This window comes from Channa argus, chromosome 13, assembly GCF_033026475.1.
Source record: "Channa argus isolate prfri chromosome 13, Channa argus male v1.0, whole genome shotgun sequence".
Classification (NCBI taxonomy): Eukaryota; Metazoa; Chordata; class Actinopteri; order Anabantiformes; family Channidae; genus Channa; species Channa argus.
Genome location: NC_090209.1, coordinates 13685966 through 13704039, shown reverse-complemented (window position 1 = coordinate 13704039; position 18074 = coordinate 13685966). Strand labels below are relative to the sequence as shown.

The 18074-nt window shown below is 41.4% G+C and overlaps 1 protein-coding gene across 6 annotated transcripts in view; it reads right to left on the bottom strand.

Annotated features, from left to right (window-relative positions):
• Positions 1-1346: 1346 nt before the first annotated feature.
• kmt2d (lysine (K)-specific methyltransferase 2D) overlaps positions 1347-18074 on the bottom strand; it is a 30745-nt gene continuing 14017 nt past the window's right edge. For 5 of the 6 annotated variants that reach the window (XM_067527214.1, XM_067527210.1, XM_067527213.1 and 2 more), the window contains exons 33-55: positions 17854-18051; positions 17585-17715; positions 15618-17407; positions 15398-15521; positions 14087-14168; positions 13908-13974; positions 13592-13818; positions 10482-13430; positions 10241-10390; positions 9968-10132; positions 9689-9836; positions 9527-9608; positions 9251-9423; positions 8420-8544; positions 8168-8303; positions 7830-7951; positions 6325-7714; positions 6083-6219; positions 5676-5806; positions 4926-5211; positions 4624-4697; positions 4428-4536; positions 1347-4291 (exon numbers count right to left, since the gene is read on the bottom strand). In XM_067527214.1, the coding sequence (XP_067383315.1) occupies positions 4199-4291; positions 4428-4536; positions 4624-4697; positions 4926-5211; positions 5676-5806; positions 6083-6219; positions 6325-7714; positions 7830-7951; positions 8168-8303; positions 8420-8544; positions 9251-9423; positions 9527-9608; positions 9689-9836; positions 9968-10132; positions 10241-10390; positions 10482-13430; positions 13592-13818; positions 13908-13974; positions 14087-14168; positions 15398-15521; positions 15618-17407; positions 17585-17715; positions 17854-18051 (8889 nt within the window). In that variant the 3' untranslated portion in view covers positions 1347-4198. Of the gene's footprint in view, positions 4292-4427; positions 4537-4623; positions 4698-4925; positions 5212-5675; positions 5807-5903; positions 5999-6082; positions 6220-6324; positions 7715-7829; positions 7952-8167; positions 8304-8419; positions 8545-9250; positions 9424-9526; positions 9609-9688; positions 9837-9967; positions 10133-10240; positions 10391-10481; positions 13431-13591; positions 13819-13907; positions 13975-14086; positions 14169-15397; positions 15522-15617; positions 17408-17584; positions 17716-17853; positions 18052-18074 lie in introns of those variants that run through there. The other variant, XR_010916371.1, reaches the window with a different exon arrangement.

The window sequence follows — 18074 nt, the reverse complement described above, 5'->3', positions numbered from 1 at the left end:
AAAGGTGTATGCTTTTCCAAATCATGTCCAGTCAGTTAAATTTCCCACAGGTGGAATCCAATCAAGTTTTAGAAACATCTCAAGGATGATCAGTGGAAATAGGATCCACTAGAGCTCAATTTTGAGTGTCATGGCAAAGGCCATGAATATTTATGTACATGTGATTTTTTTATTTTGTCATTATGGGGTATTGTTTGAGGAAAATAATGAATTTGATCTAATTAGGCTGTAACATAACAAAATGTGGAAATTCTTTTCAAATTCAGTTGTTTTCTATATACAAGATGCTACTTCTCTATTGCTATTTATAAGTTTGATTTTATGTATTTTTACAGTAGTGTATATAGTATTCAGCTTCTGGAAATTTAAATGGTACAGAAAAATAATTTAGTTTAATCCAGTTCAAAATAATAAATTTCTTGTAATTTCAGGTAAAATTTATTTAGTTTGAAAGAATACACTACAAATGCTGTTATATTGAATGTCTGAAATTGTCTAGCACTCAATGTATTGTCAACAAAGGGCCTAGAAATATTGCACACAAGAATAAAGTAAAATTAAGAAAACCTCTTATACTTTATTGCAATAGGCCGTTTCAAAAAAGTGCAAGTGCAAAATGCCCTGTAAAGTTTCAACAAATGAGATGGGCAATATGCACAAATTAATGTTGTAGCAATTTAAATCATAAACTTAATTTGTTGTTAATGTGTCAATGAATTTTTTAGGGCAAAATTTGTTTGTGGCACGTTATAATGTTCTTTTAGTGTTAAAACACTTAGGAAACATTTGTCATCTTCTTTTTTAAGTGTGCATATTAATTGTTTTAAAAATCTGATGTCGGAATGGTCAGAAGCCTTTGATTAAACAAGAAAAAATAATCAAATCATTTAGCTTTGTCTTAAGTACTAAATCCTCTAGTTTCCTTGTAATATAAGAGACAGAATTAAGCAGTAAAAATAGTTACCACTTGATTTCTAGAACTCAGACTGCTGAAGCTTTTATCAGCTTCAGATACACCTTGGATTATGTTTTTGAATATTACAAGGAAAGTGCATTATGTCCCACTAGCATTTACATTAGCAGTAATGAATACAGCAAAAACTGCTTAATTGAAGATTGTACCACATCACATTGTTTAAAGAGTCAGATATTGTGAATGATTTGTGAACCATAAAGTTCTATATTTGACATACAATGACTTGAACAGACTCCCTTGATATTGAAGGCAACAAGGTGTGATACAAAGTGGCACAGTAATAAGACCAAAGATTTTTAAATGACTCCAAAGCGTCAGAAAGAATCGTCAAGGTCAGTGTTTATGTGCAATGAGTTTTAAAAAATGTGCGCATATTTAAAATGCATTTTATTTTCCTTTACAAGAAACAAAAGCAGACAAAGAAATTAGATGGAGGGAAAAGGGAGAGGGGAAGTTGTATATAAAGAGATGCAACCTCTGGTGTCCTGAAAAAAATATGTACAATTTAAAATAATATTCATACAAAACATGCCACATACAATAAAAATGATTATATTTATTCATATTCCCTAAAAGTATCTCTGCTGTACAGATGCAATCTCTTTTTAAAAAGTAGGTGAAGTTAAAAAAAAAAAAAAAAAAAACTTCAATTTGAGCAAACTTTATTAAATTATAAGATATGCAGAGAACTTAAATTAAGAGATTCAGAGAAGTTAAAAATTATTCAGGCTAAAATCCAGTGAGTGGCTTAATGTCTCATCATGGTCTTCCCTTGCACTTGAACCCCCCCCCCCCCAAAAAAAAATAAAAAATAAATCACTGCTGCATACTTCAATATCTACCACTTTAGAGAAGTTCTGTTTACTATGAGTGCAATTCATTACCAGGTTAAGTATGGGATTAACTTGAGTATTACATCATAACATACATTAGGCCAAGTAACCATTTCACAAGGTTTACCAACACATTCACTTCTATAGGGAAGATATTAAAAAGCAAAACATTAACAATATTCTAGGGAATTCATGATTTTTCCATTCAAGAGTATATAAATCCAATTGTGACTCATTAGGGACAGGTTTTGGTAATCAACAAGAAGTAGCATAAATATAAAGAAAAATAAACACAAATAATATTACATAAATACAAATGCTATGCACCATTGTACTGTTTTATGGAAGAAGTGATTTTCATGTCTAACAACCGTCCACGTGAACCAAAACTGTTTTGTTATGGTTTGCTTCTCATCACAACAGATAGGAGAAGCCCAGACATTTTCTCATACCTAATTTAACAAACTTGTCTCTCAGAGCTTATAGCAAAACACTAATAGAAAAACAAGTAAATGCAAAACACTCTGGTTCATATACATAAAGATATTAGTTTACCATTTTACATATATTTATATTTATATACAGCTTTCTTCGCTAAAAGGATATCCAGTGGTTGATTTTTTGTCCCCCCCAATTTAATTTCTCTACACTTTTGACTTTGATTACAAAGGGGTGGATAAAGAGTTGCTGTCCCCTAATGCATATACTATATATACAGTTTGTACAACTTTGCATTTTTAAAATCATGTGAGGTCTTAGGTTAGGGAAAGGAGGAAACAAAGTACTATGGGAAGGTGGAGTTTTAGTAAAGCTCCCTTTAAAGACTTTTTTAAAAATCATCTTACATAGAAGTGAAATCAAATGCCCTTTTCTTTTTAAAATAAGTCTTTCCCTGCTATCAGTTCAGCCTCAAGAGGACAGTACCAGCACTAGAAAAGCACATGACAAGGGAAGTAGAAACACTGCAGGCTGTACTCAGGCAGAGGAAGACTTACTACAGTAAATTTAACAACAGTCCACTAAATAATACAGAGAGGAAGAGGCATGATTCAAAGCTTGGGTTGAGTTGTGACTAGAATGAGTTTTTGGGAAATAAAAAGCATTAAATGGGACAGTAGTCATGCATCCACTGGCTGGTTTCTGACAATTGAAACTTCAGTGTATGAAGTGACAAGCAAATGTGTACTTGGTTAATTCTGGACTAGTCGTCTTCAAAGACCAAGTGTCTCATGATCCTAGAGCCAATTACTCAAACCATTATTGTCTTTAGCAACTCAATAGTGAATGTTATTGTGCTTTCACACAGCTAATAACATGGTTTTGAGACACATAAATAAAAAGTACAAAAAAAAAGAAAAAGCTACATCAATTTCAAGGATGATTTGGTGGCAAACAGGACACCCGCTAAGCTTCTGATTGTGATTTTAATGCAACACCTTATCAAAACTGTAATATATTTCCTATGTATAAATCATTCATAAATAATAATGTTGGCTCATTATTGTAAATCATCATCAGCATAGAGTAGATAGAGCAAACCTGCTGCTTAAGATTCCCTGCTTGTCCGAGAAGGCTAAGCCTATAAAAACATTCCCCCTTCCCCCCGTTCCACAGTAGCAGTTTTCATACAAAGCAGTCACTTTCCACTAAATCAATGAGGTAGACTGGGTCCAAATAACCCACCTTGGGACTCCACACAGTCAGAACATCTGGGGCATTGGGGCCCCAGATCAATAGCATCTCAAATTTTATATTAACTTACACCTTTTTTTTTCTTCCATCGATCATATGTAGTTCTTACACAGAGCCACATCAAGATTGTCTAGCGAGCCAATATCTGTGTTGTCTTCATTGATGAGGGATGGGGGAAAGTGCCTTTTCTCGGAGGTGAGGGTTACGTGTGGTCAGGTGGGTCAGGAAATAGGTCCGACTTAAACCATAAAAATGCATCATTAGACTAGTCTTAGTATTCCAAAATGGCTTTTTGTCGAAGCTCCAGGGGAGCTCTGCACTACGAGTATTCGGAGGAGGGTCAGAAGCATTTGGTAGATGTTGAGGATTGTTTTCCAGCCACTGTAAGCTTATTAAGAACAGTCGACGGGGGAAAAGGGTTTTGGCTGAGGAAAGGGCGATTCACTAGTCCAAACATGAAAGTGTCCCCCCCCCATCAAGCTGCTCTTGATGAAGGTGGTCGGTTGCTTTTATTGATTAATGCTCTTCAAACCTTTGGCTACAGGTGTCAACGCTTTAGTCTTTCAGTGACTGAAGCCAGTCTTCCTCCACATCTTTCACAACAGCTTATACACTGGCTATGTAGGATTCAAAGGCTTTGGCGCAGGACTGATCTGGCACCAGTGAGAGGAGAATTCTCCATTTCTCTCTCTCCTCATTAGTTCATCCACTTACGGCAATTCCAGGCTCCACAATGACAAGGAATCTTGTGCTGATCATCCTCAAAATCAAACTGGTAGTCGTAGGTCAGCTGAAAATAAGAAAGAAAAGACAGTCAACACCTACTAAAATTTCTGGAGGAAAAAAAACAAACAAAAAAAAAAAGCAACAACATTTAAGGGTTAAATTAAGGTAACAGAGGCTGTTTTTTTTTAAGTGTACTTCACCTCCTCTCCTTTGGGGATCCTACGGCTGGAAATAATAATAATCTTGTCTTCTTTGTCAAATGTTACAACCTCTGCAACACAGTTAGGGGCACAGGAATGGTTGACATAGCTGGAAAAGAACGGGAAAAAAAAGACATTAAAAGACATACTAGAATCAAGGATTTATAATGAGAGATAATCCCCTATCATTACTTACCGAGCGGGACCACCTGTCAAAGTGGCATCTATCACCTGCTCATTGTTAATACGGAACATGTAGATTCCACGGTTCTAAGTTAGAAAAAGGTTGATACACACTTCAAGTAACAATATTACAACATTTCTAGTACTTAAGTGCTTTCCAGTTGTAGAATACATCTAAACCGCCCACCCAAACAAAAGTTTCCCCAACCCACATTTATATGTATTTTTCCTGTTTATTGGTAACTTCTTAAACTCACTGAAATAAATTTTTTTTTGTACATTTTGCATTTTAACGCCAATGTTCAACTGGCATACCTGTGCCTCGTAGATTTTCTCTCTGCGATTGGCCACCTCGTTCCGTATAACAGTGCCAATGTACTCAATGACCATGGTGTGCTTTTCCAGATCCTTGGCAGCATACAGACCCAAGCCCTGAATACGGGATCGTGCTAGATACACGTTGTTCTTCCACTCAGTCTTCAGGCGCCGATACTGGGAGGACTTGGAGTGGACAAACTGCTTACTGTATGGTGTGTTGAGCTCACCAGTGAAAGTACTCTGGTAAGCCTTTGACACGCTGGTGCTATTAAGAGTATGAGGCCTTGAGACAAACAGAAAATTAAGTGTGAATGTGTACCCTAAATATATGTATGATGCTTTCATATTGCTGTGCATCAAATAAAGAATTGGTTCTCAACACTGGACTGCATATGTGTTGAGTTACATATTATGGAAAATAACTGACTCACTACCAGTCACATTAACATGGCACTAGAAGCAAAACAAAACACAAGTACAGGATACCGAAAGGGATTACAGTGTTCAAGAGTAAAGCCAAGTTGAGCATGTATAAAAAAAATCGGTTAAAAACATTTTGTTAATGCTGTTGAACATTATGTAACTGCACAAATACTAGAAGCCCATTCAACAAGAGGCTTGTGAGTAAACAGCTTAAATAGCATTGTGCCTCAAAAGGAGGTTAGAATTATCACACAGGTTGTTGCCATGTTACTGTAGAGCCCAGTCTGCTGTAGTTTATTGCTAAAATCAAGTTTTATGCTTTACCTCTTGCAGTGTGTGGGGACTTTGGGCTCAGAGCGAGCACAGCCAGTGGGATTGATCATTAGAGGAAGCTCCATCAAAGGGTGACGTCCATATCGAACCTGATAGTTCTGGCAGCTCTCCACTCCTGGCAACTAAAACACAAAGTAACACAAACAAAAGAACTTTTATGTACCGTAGATGCTTTAGATCAAATGTACATGGATGTGCCAGTGTATGGGTTTTAGTTACAGGGAGTTTGTTCATGCTTTGGCAGATTTCATGTCCATTTGTAATGTTGGGTTGTCTCTAAAACAGGGGTTTTAATTCTGACACTGCAAGATCTCCTAAGACAAAAATCAAGCTTCTTGTAACAGATATAAAGACAAAAATGGGGCATTTGTTTTTTTTTTTTCCCTGCAAAATCTTACCGACTCTGTGATCCGCATGACAGCATGAACTGTGAGTCCATACATTTCCTCTCCTTTGAGATGTTCAGTAAACAGCTTCAACATGGATGATTCATCTCTGAGTTTAGCCACTTCCTGAATTATCTGGTTCCAGATTCCTAAAAACAAAGAATTCAGTGGTCAGGCAAGTAATGTTAATTAGTTAGATACAACACTGAGAAACAACATATAACATGAAGTAGGAGCGCTGATCAAATTCTTACCATCTGGAGTAGTGTCACGGTACTGCAAATCCTCCATCCCATGCTCCAGAACACGCACCTCAAACAGGGGGCGACCATCATCCTCGCTTATACGACAGCGGTAACGACAGCGCTTGTTGGGCACTCGGGTGCTCCAGTAGATGCGTGTGGCCTCATAGCCAACAGGAAAGATGGCGGTAGGTGAGTGGAAGTTGGCCATTTGGGAGGGCAGCAACTGGCCTACCGCATGAAAGATGAGTCCGCCAACACGGAACAGGTGGATACGGTCACCTCGTTGTAAGATGCTGGCAATCTGCTTTACCTCATCACGCTCAATGTAGACACGCCGTAAAACAGCAAATGTGCTAAGCTCATCTTCACTGGGGCCCTTCAGCTTGTGCTGTGTGCACAACATGGTCTTGTCCTTGAAGAACATGCACCTTGCCCGGATAGCACAAGCAAAGTGGTAGACATTTGGGCAGCGTAGTCTATTACAACTGTTGGTGGCACCTGTTTTTTGGCAATATGCACAAAGAGTCCGCAATCCTCGACGCAGAGCAACTTCCACATTGATAAGAGCACCACCCTGAGTCTCATACACCTCTGTGGACCAGAGGGCACAATTAAGGTGCACCCACAAGTCCACATCAATGTTGAGCAGGCGAGCAGGCCCGTCGGTGGCTCCGTCCCCTTCCTCGTGACAAAAACAGCATTTACGTTTATCCCGAGGCAGCTTGTCTGGACGGAGAGTAATGCGCAGGCGTTCCATCAGCTCAGACACCTCACGGCTGCTCTCTTTCTTAGAACCACCCTTACGTATTGAGATGACAATCTGAAGACGCTTCCAGCGGATGCCTTTCCATTTTTTCACTTTAGGATGTACCGCCTCCTCATCAGGAGAAAGAGGCCTGCGCTGTTTCACAGCCTTAGGGGAAGCCTCTATGGTGTTGGGTGAATCTTTTGGATGTAGAGTTGGATCCATGGATGAGTCCTCCTCCTCGGTAGCAGGACTCTTAGCCTGCTGATCTTCAGTAGGAGCAGTAGGATCAGAAACTGCAGCAATAGCGGCTGGATCATTTGCCAACTCTGAAGAAGCAATTGTAGACTTCATAGCATCAACTATAACGTCAGATGCATGAGCAGCATCAATAGAAGGAACAACATGCTGATCAGGTTCCATCTTGATGTGAACATTGGCGGGACTGGAGGGTGAGTGTGACGGAGAAGCAAATTGTTTGGAAGGTTCGTTTTCACTAGTTGTAACAGGGATAGAGCGGGGAGGTTGTGGAGGTGATGGTGATGGGGGTGGAGATTCTTCCACTGGTATGACAGGGAGGTGGCGCACATCCAGGTCATTTACATTGGTTGTGTAACAGTGCTGCACTGGTTTGTCTTCGTTTTCAGAGAATTCCTGAGAGAAAGTTTGTAAATGACACTGAAACCTTAAAGAAATCTATAGTACAGAACATATGATCCAAAAAAAGAAAAATAACTCAAGACTTCTCAAAGATGTCTAAATAACACACCTGTTTAATAAGTGCCAGAATGTCGACTTGTTTCTTCAATGTACAGCCTGGTAGAGACACATCAAATTGCCTTAGCCACTCATCCTGACTGGATGAAGCACCGTCCTTTGTACACAAAGCCCCTGGAAAACAGGACCATCTTAACTTTTAATGATACTTTCTGGACTATAAAATCATAACTAAAGTAACAAAAATTTGAGTGTGATGACCTCAACTATGCTAAACTCTGACCTAGAGATAGGCATTACAAGTGAAACAATCACACGGTTTCTGTTGTGACTCCTATAATAAAACTTTCTAATTCAAGGACGATGCAAAAGTCATCTCTACGTGCATACCTGACTCGCCAGGTCCTTTACCAGATCCAACCACTCCTGGAACATCAGAGTTTTGAGTAGGGAAATTCACCTCATATGAACCTGGCATCCTAATGTTTAGCAACTGTGCCATGGCCATCATAACGTGGTTTAGTTTCTGGGGGGGAAAAAAAAGTAAAAAAAGTAACTATGTTACTATGTTTGTTAACTATGGATGAAGTCAGAATATGAAGGTACGTTTAAACAGTCGATAATTATCTCAGGTTTTATTACCTTGGCTGCGGCAGAAGACAATGTGAAGGTAACGGACACCTCGTTGCTTTTGGCTTTATCCCATTGGTTAGATATGGAATCTACATTGTTATCAGCTGGGTGCAACTGTTTGTTTTCTGGGAATGCTACAAGAATATAAAAATAATTTTTGTCAGTTTGCATTTCTAACTCATTTCAAAGACGCTTCACCGATTTTGAACTTTTGGTTCTAGTTTGGTTACCATTAACCTTCCCTCCGACTTCCTTATATTAAAATATGGTAAATGGCACTTATTTAATGCTTTTCTACCTATTGGCACTCAAAATGCTTTACACTGCTTCTTATTCACCCAGTCGCCCTCACAATCACACGCACTCATACACTGATGGGGGAGCTGCTATGCAGCTGGCCAAAACGTACCGCAAGCAGCAACTTGCTGCCGGAGCAACTAAGTTTGGGTTCAGTGTCTTGCTCAAGGACACTTCGACATGTTACCAGAGGAGCCAAGGATTTAAGCAACAACCGCTCCATCTTCCTGCGCCACAGTCACCCCTTGCTTATCTATGTCTCTCCACTTCTAGCTAAAAAAAAAAAAGCCTCTGCTTTTCCAGAACTCCCCCAGATTACATTATCTGAACTCCACTCCCAATGTTTTTCCAGCTAGAGGTAGGGAAATATATTAATATAGAGAAGTCAGAGAAAATTCTAAACTAGTCATAGAAAGAAAGTTGAAAATTGGTAAAGTCACTCTTTAATAGCATTATTAAATTAAATATGTTTAACCGTTGTATAAAATAGTCATATGTACACACAGCATAATGCAATAGAATAATTAAAATGTTGGCTAGTACCTGGGATGGCAGTGCGAGTTATGAGAGGGATAATCGGGGATATTGCTCTCTCCGTCTCCTCCTCTTTAGGCTCCCGCAAGTGGGGAAAACGTGGCATTTCATCTCCTACATTACTCTCAGGTGATGATGCTGGGATGATACTTTCTGGGGCATCCTCATCATCACTCTCCATCCTGTTAAAAAAAATAACCCTTTATTACCACTCATAATAAGAAATGTCTAATATATTTGAAAAGAAATATTAAAACATATTTGAGAAAAAATGTCCTTTTGTACCTGATGTCTTCATTCTGGTTATGTGGTGGGGTGGGGAGAGCTGCTAGAATGTCTACACTCTTTACCTCCACAGTAACAGATTCTGCAGAAAGTATTATATGTAATTTAGAACCTAAATACTGTACAACTGCACAAATGTTCACTAATTATATATTTTTTTACCCATTGGATCTTTTGCTGATTCTGCATCTTTTTGACCCTCAGACAGCTCTTCCCCAGGAGTCACGCCATTCAGCAGCTTGTGCTGCACTGAAGGTGGAGGAGTAGGCGGCAAGGAGGATGGTGGTGTTGGTGGGTTGCTGAGGTTACTCTGTAAAGTCACAAAACAATGTGGTCTTATAAAACATTATGTTTTAATACATTTTTCTTAAAGAAGCATTGATCATCCACCAAATGCCTCAGGTGCAACTGTTAACCAGACACATTGCAGTTTAGTTATACCTTAGTCAGTAACTGAGAATAGTAGTCTGGGATATTATCCAGCACTGCATTTCCAAAGGATCCTTTGAGCTCAGTTTTGCCATTGGCTGGACTGCTTCCAAAAGGAGCAAACAAATCTAGACTTGCAGTGATTGAAGGCTCCATCAGAGGAAGCAGAGAAAGACCCTGCAGAGTAAACATGCAATTATCATCATGTCTATATGATTACAATCCATTCTTCTAAACATAAGTAGCAAAAATTATTTCGGAAAATAGTTTTTGCCATTTGAATACCTGTTTGAGTTGTTTTATCAAGGCTTCAGCACTTTTTCCTATGTCTTCCTTTTTATTCTTCTTCCGTGCATTGGGCCCTCGGTCTCCAGTTGCTTTGTTAGGTCGCTTTGCCTTCTGTACAGGAGCCTTTTTTGTTATAGAATGTAAATCCTACGTAAGTTGAAAAAGAATAATTATGTTTTTTCCCCCAACAAAAACAACATGAGTAAAGAAAGAATGAAACCACTGAAGAAAATTATACCTCCATATTTCGTGGAGTCCCTTGAAGCTTTTGCTCCAACATTGCTAGTTTGCTGTTGATGTGCCCATTGATCTCATTGTGGATTCCTTCAGAAGGTCTCTGAGCACCAAGGTGAATGTTCTTGGTTCTTAGGAGTTTCTGTAGTAGTTGTTGTCCTGTCTCAGACCTTGGGCATTGGCTCCCAGGGTCTCCACCCATGTTTCTAGCAATAACAGTGCTAGTGATGTTTCCAGAAGTTACCATCTCGGCTGTTGCTTCTCGCTTAATGCCTCCAGTAGGTGTCTCTACTGCAGTATCACACTGATGCTCCCTTGGTTCTTGTTTAATGTTCTGCAGGGTCATCTTGCATAGCTCTCCTTCTCTAGAGGCATGTGCAGGAGAAACATGGCTCTCTGTGGCCCCTTGCAACTGAACATTCATGTTTTTTTGTGGTCCATTGGGGATAACTGAGACCGTCTGAGACGTTTCACCCAGTGTCTGAGTTTCTACTTTCAAACCTGGGCAATCAAGTGGACTCTTCGCTCCGGGTGACCTGAGTGGAGAGGCCTTCACCTGACTGTATGGACTCCCCTTGCCAGCCCTACCATCAGCTACAGAAGGTGAGGAAACACGAGATGAATGGGGTGAGACTGGGTGGGCTGGACTCATGCCAAAGGGAGCTCTTGGAGAATATGCATGGGATGGAGAGCTCTGTATGCGTCCGGCTGAAGCAGCCGTTGAAACTTGCTGTTGGTTCTGACTAGGAGTGGGTGGACGTCTACCTGTAGCCTGATGAAATGAGTCCCACTGCATATCCCCAAGAGAATTAGCTAATGACTGACGTGGAGATGTTGGCCTTATGGTACGACCTTGGTCCATGGAAGGTTGTGGCACTGGAACCTGGCCTCTCATAACATGTTGTTGCATCATCGCCCGTACTTGTGGCTGTTGCTGCCCAGGGACCATCATACCCTGCTGCATGTGAAGAGTACCACCAGGTTGCTGGTCCAACATGACTGACTGCTGCTGAATACCCAATGCTCCTGACTTCCCCATGGCTCCATATGGTATCTGTTGGCCTTTAATTCCTGTCACCTGCTGCCCAACCTGTGGTACCTGTCCGGGTGGCATGTGAGATCTCAACTGACCTTGCTGGACTTGACTTACTGGCATCCCCAGCACATGTCCTTGCTGAAGCTGTCTCTGGGCAATCACGGCCTGAATTTGCTGTATTTGCTGGTCTGGGGGAAGATTGCGGAGCTGAGGATTCTGAGCAATAATAGCCTGGATGTTGATAGACGCGCGGATCTGACCAGATGGAACTCCAGGCCTCTGTGCCATCATCATTTGCTGCTGAGCTCTCATCATGCCCATCATAGGATGTTGCCTTTGCTGCTGAGCCATAGGGCCTTGCTGTTGTTGACTATGGCCCATCATAACAGATAGTGGCTGACTGGGATGGTTCTGGCCTATGATCTGCTGCTGGATGCTGGAATCTGATGACTGCATTTCTTTTTGAACCATTTGTTGTTGTTGCTGCTGAGCTAAAAAATCAATTGTTTTCCCTTCTTCTTTAAGAGTCACCATATTGGGTTTGTCAGCACTGAGGGAACCTTGCCTTTGGATTGTCAGTGGAAGCATTTGTTGTTGCTGCTGAAGCATACCCATTTGTTGGTTTCCAACCAAACCTGTTTGTTGCTCAGGTACAGACTGGGAGTTAGTTTGTTTTTGCTGAGCCATATAAACCTGATTTTGATGCTGCTGCTGTAATTGCTGTCGTCCCAAGTCAGTTTGATGGTCATTTGCAGAGCTTTGCTGTGAAACCTGATTGGGAGTCGAGGGTCCACTCTGCTGTGGTGTTCTAGAATCAGGGCTTAGGATCTCACCCTCTTTGGGGCCTGTGTTTTGGCTGTCTGCAGCTCCCTGTGGCTGGGGTGTGACACTTCCTGCTGAAGGCGAGGACCCCATTTGTGGAGTAGAGGGTTGGGACAGCCCTCCTTGCTCTTGGCTGGACTGACTGATCAACTGTGGTGGTTGTCTCTGATGTGTCATCTGCTGCTGCTGAAGGTGGGCCAAGTTTTTTGGAACATTCTGCTGCTGAGATACAAGCATGCGCTGGGCCAAAATATTTTGTTGTTGTGGAGTCAATTGTGCCCTGGGACCCCTGAAGCCAGGGTGACCTGCAGACCCTACCATTCCTTGTTGAACCATCATAAGCTGAGGCCTCTGTTGCTGAGATGAAGCAACTGGCTGGTTCCCCATAGTCCCTGGTTGAGCTGTAATCATGCCCTGAGCATGGTTTATTGGCTGGCCTCCTACAAGGTTCTGTTGCGGTGTGGCCACAGATGGGACTCCAACCATCCCTTGTGGAACCGGCACTAAATTTTGCTGAGTGGTCTGGTTAGCCAGCATTCCCTGTTGAGGGTTTGCTTGTGGCTGGGCCATTAGTGGGTTTCCCATCATACCAGATGGCTGAGTAATTAAGCCAGACTGTTGGTTTGGGTGTGGCATTGGTTGCTGGCTCATCATCACCTGCTGCTGTTGCTGGAGTTTCGCTATCTGCATTCTTTGTTGAAGCTGTCTTTCTTGCAGAAGCCTGTGGTCTGCACCCTGCATCCCTGGGCTTTGTGGGAAAAATGCTGTAGAAGCTACAGGAGGACCTGGGGCCCTAGCACCACTGGCTCCAAGAGTTGCAGGGACCTGGGGTTGTGCTCCCCCTATAAAGGGCTGTCCTTGGGGAATCCTTACAGGCATTACACCTTGTGGCATCACGCCAGGGTGCTGGCCCATTACTGGCGTGCCCTGTTGTCCCATTATCATTTGGCCAGGCATCTTGGAAAACATGTTAGGGGGCCCTCCCTGTGCAGAATGACCAGTGGTAAGAAGAGCTGAGCCTTGCTGCTGGTGCTGCTGCTGCTTGCTTCTATACTCAGCAATAAGATTGGTGTGCTCCTTCTGTTGCTTGCGTACCTATAAAAAAAAAAAAAAAAAAAAAAAAAAAAAAAAAAAAAAAAAAAAAAAAAAAAGGATAATGAGCTGATATGAATTTACATATCAAAATTCCACATATCTGCTTTGACAAGTTGATAAATTTATATAGGTCTGTGCTACAGTCTTTAAAAGCTACACACCTGGTCAAGCTGTTTCTGAATTTTGCTCTGCTCCTCTGTAATCAACTTAAGCTTTTCTGCGTCAACAAACTCTTTGCCAGCTTTCTTAGCAGTGCGTTGTTTAGCACACAATGCTTTGCGTGATTTGCGGTGAACTCCAATCTGTTCCTCCAAAAATTTTAACTGCATCTGAAGTAACTGCTGGGTATGAAGAAGCCATTCCTCATATTGGTGTTGTTCGGAATCATCTAAGTTGAAAGAAATAAAGATGAAAGCGCATAGGGACAGCAAGATAACTATACATTTCTAGCAAGATTAAATATTTGTTAAAACATACTGATGATTCCTTGCACAAACTGGGGAGGGTTGGGTCTTGACTGGGTTGGGTCACTTGTTTCACCCTCCTAAACAAACAACCAAAAAAAAAAAAAAAAAAAAAGATTATTTTAATCAAATGATGATATAAGACCTAAAATGAAATTAAATCAGTAACTTCTAAAAAGCAAAACCACAAACCTTTGGACGTCCAGATGCAAGCTGACCTGGATCTGTGCCTGGGGCAGAGGCCAGCCTCTGAGCAAGGAGAGAAACTTGTTGTCTAAAGTTTGAAATGAAGAAAAAAAAACTGTAAGTATATCTGCAGTATAGTGACTAATGTAATATGCCCTCACAAGCCTGGAATAACTAGTTTCCAAACCATTGTGGATAAAAAGAAAATTACCGTGTTATCACCATCTGATGACAGCAGACATTAGATTGTTCGACTATGGCACTGCTGCATACAAGGCAACTCCTTTGCAGAAGTGAACAACTGACTATAGATCAGTTTGTTCTTTCATTCGCTAGTATTTGGCTAATATTTCAAGGGGATGCAACTAGACTACATAATTAAAAGCCAGGAATATAGCTTTAATTCCAGCATAGGTGCCACCTAAATTATGCTAAACCTCTTTATTTCAATCTGAAAAAATTCAACCCAAGCCAGGAAATGAGCAGATGTACAATGTCCCATTGAGCCATTAAGTCAGAGTGGAGGATGACAAAAGGAAAAGACTGAAATAATCCTATTATCACCATGTGAAAAAAGTAGTTTGTTTTTAGAGCAGATTTAGACCTATTTTTTTCCACTTTTTTTTTTTTTTTTTTTTGTCCATTCGGCTCATCCCGTGAGTTCAGGGTCGCCACAGCGGACTATACTTACTAGAGATGCCCTGCATTCTTTACACTGTGAGTCCTGATAAATTTACAACAAACTTATGCTTTTAAAATTAATGATCAGACACCCCACCTCCAGTATCAACTTGGGCCAATTCCTTTATTGCATTTCTAGCTAATTATGATATATTCAGCCTTTTATTTTGCCAGTGTGTTAACACATTGTTCAAGGGGGCATACAATGAGAATTTGTCTGTCTGAAGACAATTCGACATTTGAAGGAAGCGAAAAAAACTAATTTAAAATAATTTCAGTCAATTTAGCAAATATCATTGGAACCATGCAATTGTATTTTAATACATTTAATGCACATTAAAGGTTAATATAAAAATAGTACCTATACAGTAAACATTATGAATTTCTGGTAGGTCGCATTTGGTAATTTGATTCCAAACACATTGTGTCATTTTTGGGACCCTGCTTCTACATTTTTGTCTCTCTTGTTGGAACCCAATAGTATGATGCTTTGTCTACAGGAGAAAATGTTGATTTTTTAAACAAATTCCCATTGATTTCATGTATGTTTTGTATGGATAATAAAAAAAATGTACTTTAAAATAACTGAATGGAAATATGCTTGTCAAACTAATGTTTACACAATAAAAGAAGTACCTATTAATGCCAGTCGGAACAACCATTGGATCCTGGGCCAACACTCTCTTGATACCCTTTAATGCTACCATCTTTGCCTTGGCAATTGGGTCCATGATGTCATCAGCAGCAAATTTGTCTAAATCTAGAAAAAAAAAAACAGGATGAGTTTGTGTAGTATTAAAAAAAAGAACAATATAATACTAAAGACTAATGGCAGTGATTTGGTTATGGTCCTTACCTTTGTCTGGAAAAAAAGTATTGGCCAGGGGTGATTGTTTAACTAATTGTTGCGGCTGCTGTTGCTGTTGCTGTTGTTGTTGTTGCTGCTGCTGCTGTTGTTGCTGCTGCTGCTGTTGCTGTTGGTTGAGATTTGTATGGATCCCTGGCTGCCCTAGCCTCATCATGGCTTGCTGTTGGGTTATGTTCATGTGGGGTTGATGATCCATTCCAGCTGTCATAAGTCTTTGCGGCTGCGATTGCAAAACGTGCAGAGTTCTTGCCTGAGACATCAACATCTGATGTGATGGACGATGGTGGTGTGGCAACATTATTTGCCCAGGTGTCTGTGGAGTTGGCTGTTGACTTGAGAGGCCAGCAAAATGAGGTGCCATCCCTGCCTGTTGAATTGAACCGAGCTGTTGCTGCTTCTGAAGTTCCTTCTTCTCATGCTCCAGCAGATCCTGTATGAGAAGAGGCAATTCACCATCTAGAGAGCTCTCTACCTTTGCCAAATCTACAGCAGGAGAATGATGTTCCCCTACATCAGGCAACCCCAGTGGGTCATCACCAATTTCTGCATGTGGAGCAGCTGGAGGAAAAGGCAATGAATCAGGTTGGCCTGGCAGGGGGAATGGAAGACCTCCTAATCGTACAGAACTTAATGAAGCAGATTGTTTTTCTGTTTGTATAGGTTTGGCTGATGATGTGGTCCCACCTAGTAGCATAGAGACCGCCTCTCCCATCTCATCTTTCACAACTTTGTGTCCTGGCTGAAGCTGAGGGGTTAGACCTCTGTCTTCTACTTTGACTTTGGATATATCAGCAATTTCCGCAGAAAGTGGCAAGTGGGTGTCAGACCTCCCTGCACTGGAAGTGGCTGTTGTGAGAGGTGTCTGCCCTGATTGCATTTTGTTTTTCTCTTCCACTTTAACCAGCACTGACCCAGAAGATGAAGGTGTCTCACTTTCAGCCTCCACCAACCGGAGTTGATCGGAGAATACATCTTTAGGGTCTCCTTGGTCAAGTTCAGGGTCAGTGTAAGCTAGCAGATCAAACTCATCACTGTTAAGTAAGTCATCTAGATGTGGATCATTAGTTTCAAGATTGTCAAGGTTGCCTAATTCATCATCTCCTTTGTCAGGGTCCAGGTCTAGGGCTAAATCATCCTCATCTTCTACACCACCATCACCAGGGGCATCTCCAAGACCCTCAAGATCCGGCTCTGGTAATTCCTCAGTGTTTCCTACAGTTGTAGTCTGGGGCTCTGTAACCAGGCTTGAGTGTGGAAGCTGATGCTGCTCAGTAGTAGGAGTGTTGGTAATAGAAGTAGCTGCCTGAGATTGCAAGTCGGGCTGTTGTTGCCCTCGCCCTGTGGACTGCTGAGGTAGTAAAACTGACAGTCCACCAGACAGTTCTGTTTGAAGGCCACCAGGTTGAGTTATGTGGTGTTGCTGAACATAAGGTGATGCAATCTCTTGCTGTGGGATATAAATACGTGGTCTAGGCTGGGGTCCTCGGGGCATGAATTGGGGTCGTAGTGGTAGCCTTTGGGAGTTGTGTCGCAATTCAATGAACTGGGGTGGAGGTCCTGGACCCACTGTCTCTCCTCCATGTCCTGTTATCATGGTATGAGTGTTACCTATGGTCTCCATACCCTGGATGTTGACAGCAGGGTTGAGATTGTGCCTTATACCTATTGGCTCCAACCCAGGCTGGGGAAATCTTCTTGAAACTGGAGACTGGCCCTGCCACTGAGGAGAGAATGGTGGACGGACAAGCATGCCTGTAGGTCCAGTGTGCCCTGGGGGCCTGAAAGGCAAAAATACACATAGGAAATACATTTAAATAGCATTTACTGCATTAAAGGACTCCAAACATACAAGGGCTATTACTAATTTAGAGTGCTATGGACTGCTACTTTACCATTATTTTAACAGTGGGTAAAGGTTCATAACAATTTCTACATTACTTCAACAAAGTGCCAACCTTAGCGCACTAGGATCCGCGATTGCAGGGTTTCCTGTATGTGGTGGGCGAATGAGCTTGTCCTCTAAGCCTCCAACAGCCACGGGAATCTTCCCCGTCTGAACTCCAGCAGTAGGAGCAGCGGCACGATCCTAAAAGAAATACCAGCAAAAACAGTAAATGTAACAGTCTTCTCCTGATTGTACCCAGGTCACACAAATCTGCTAAATCACACTGTTTACAAGATGTAACATCTTTAATTTTGATGGCATACTGTTCAAGCTAGGCACCTGTGGATAAGGCGGTGGTGCTCTGTGAGCCTTGTCTTGTTGAAAGGCCCCAATTTCTCCTCCAGACCAGCCAGGGGACACATTGCCACTAGTAGCAGCTGCTGCGGCAGCTGCTGCAGCAGCAGCAGCCTCCTTCTCTTGCTTAATGGAATTTTTTTGCATTTGTTGTCTTATTAAGAATTCTCTCAGTCTCTGTCGCTGCAAACCACAAGAAACATTAA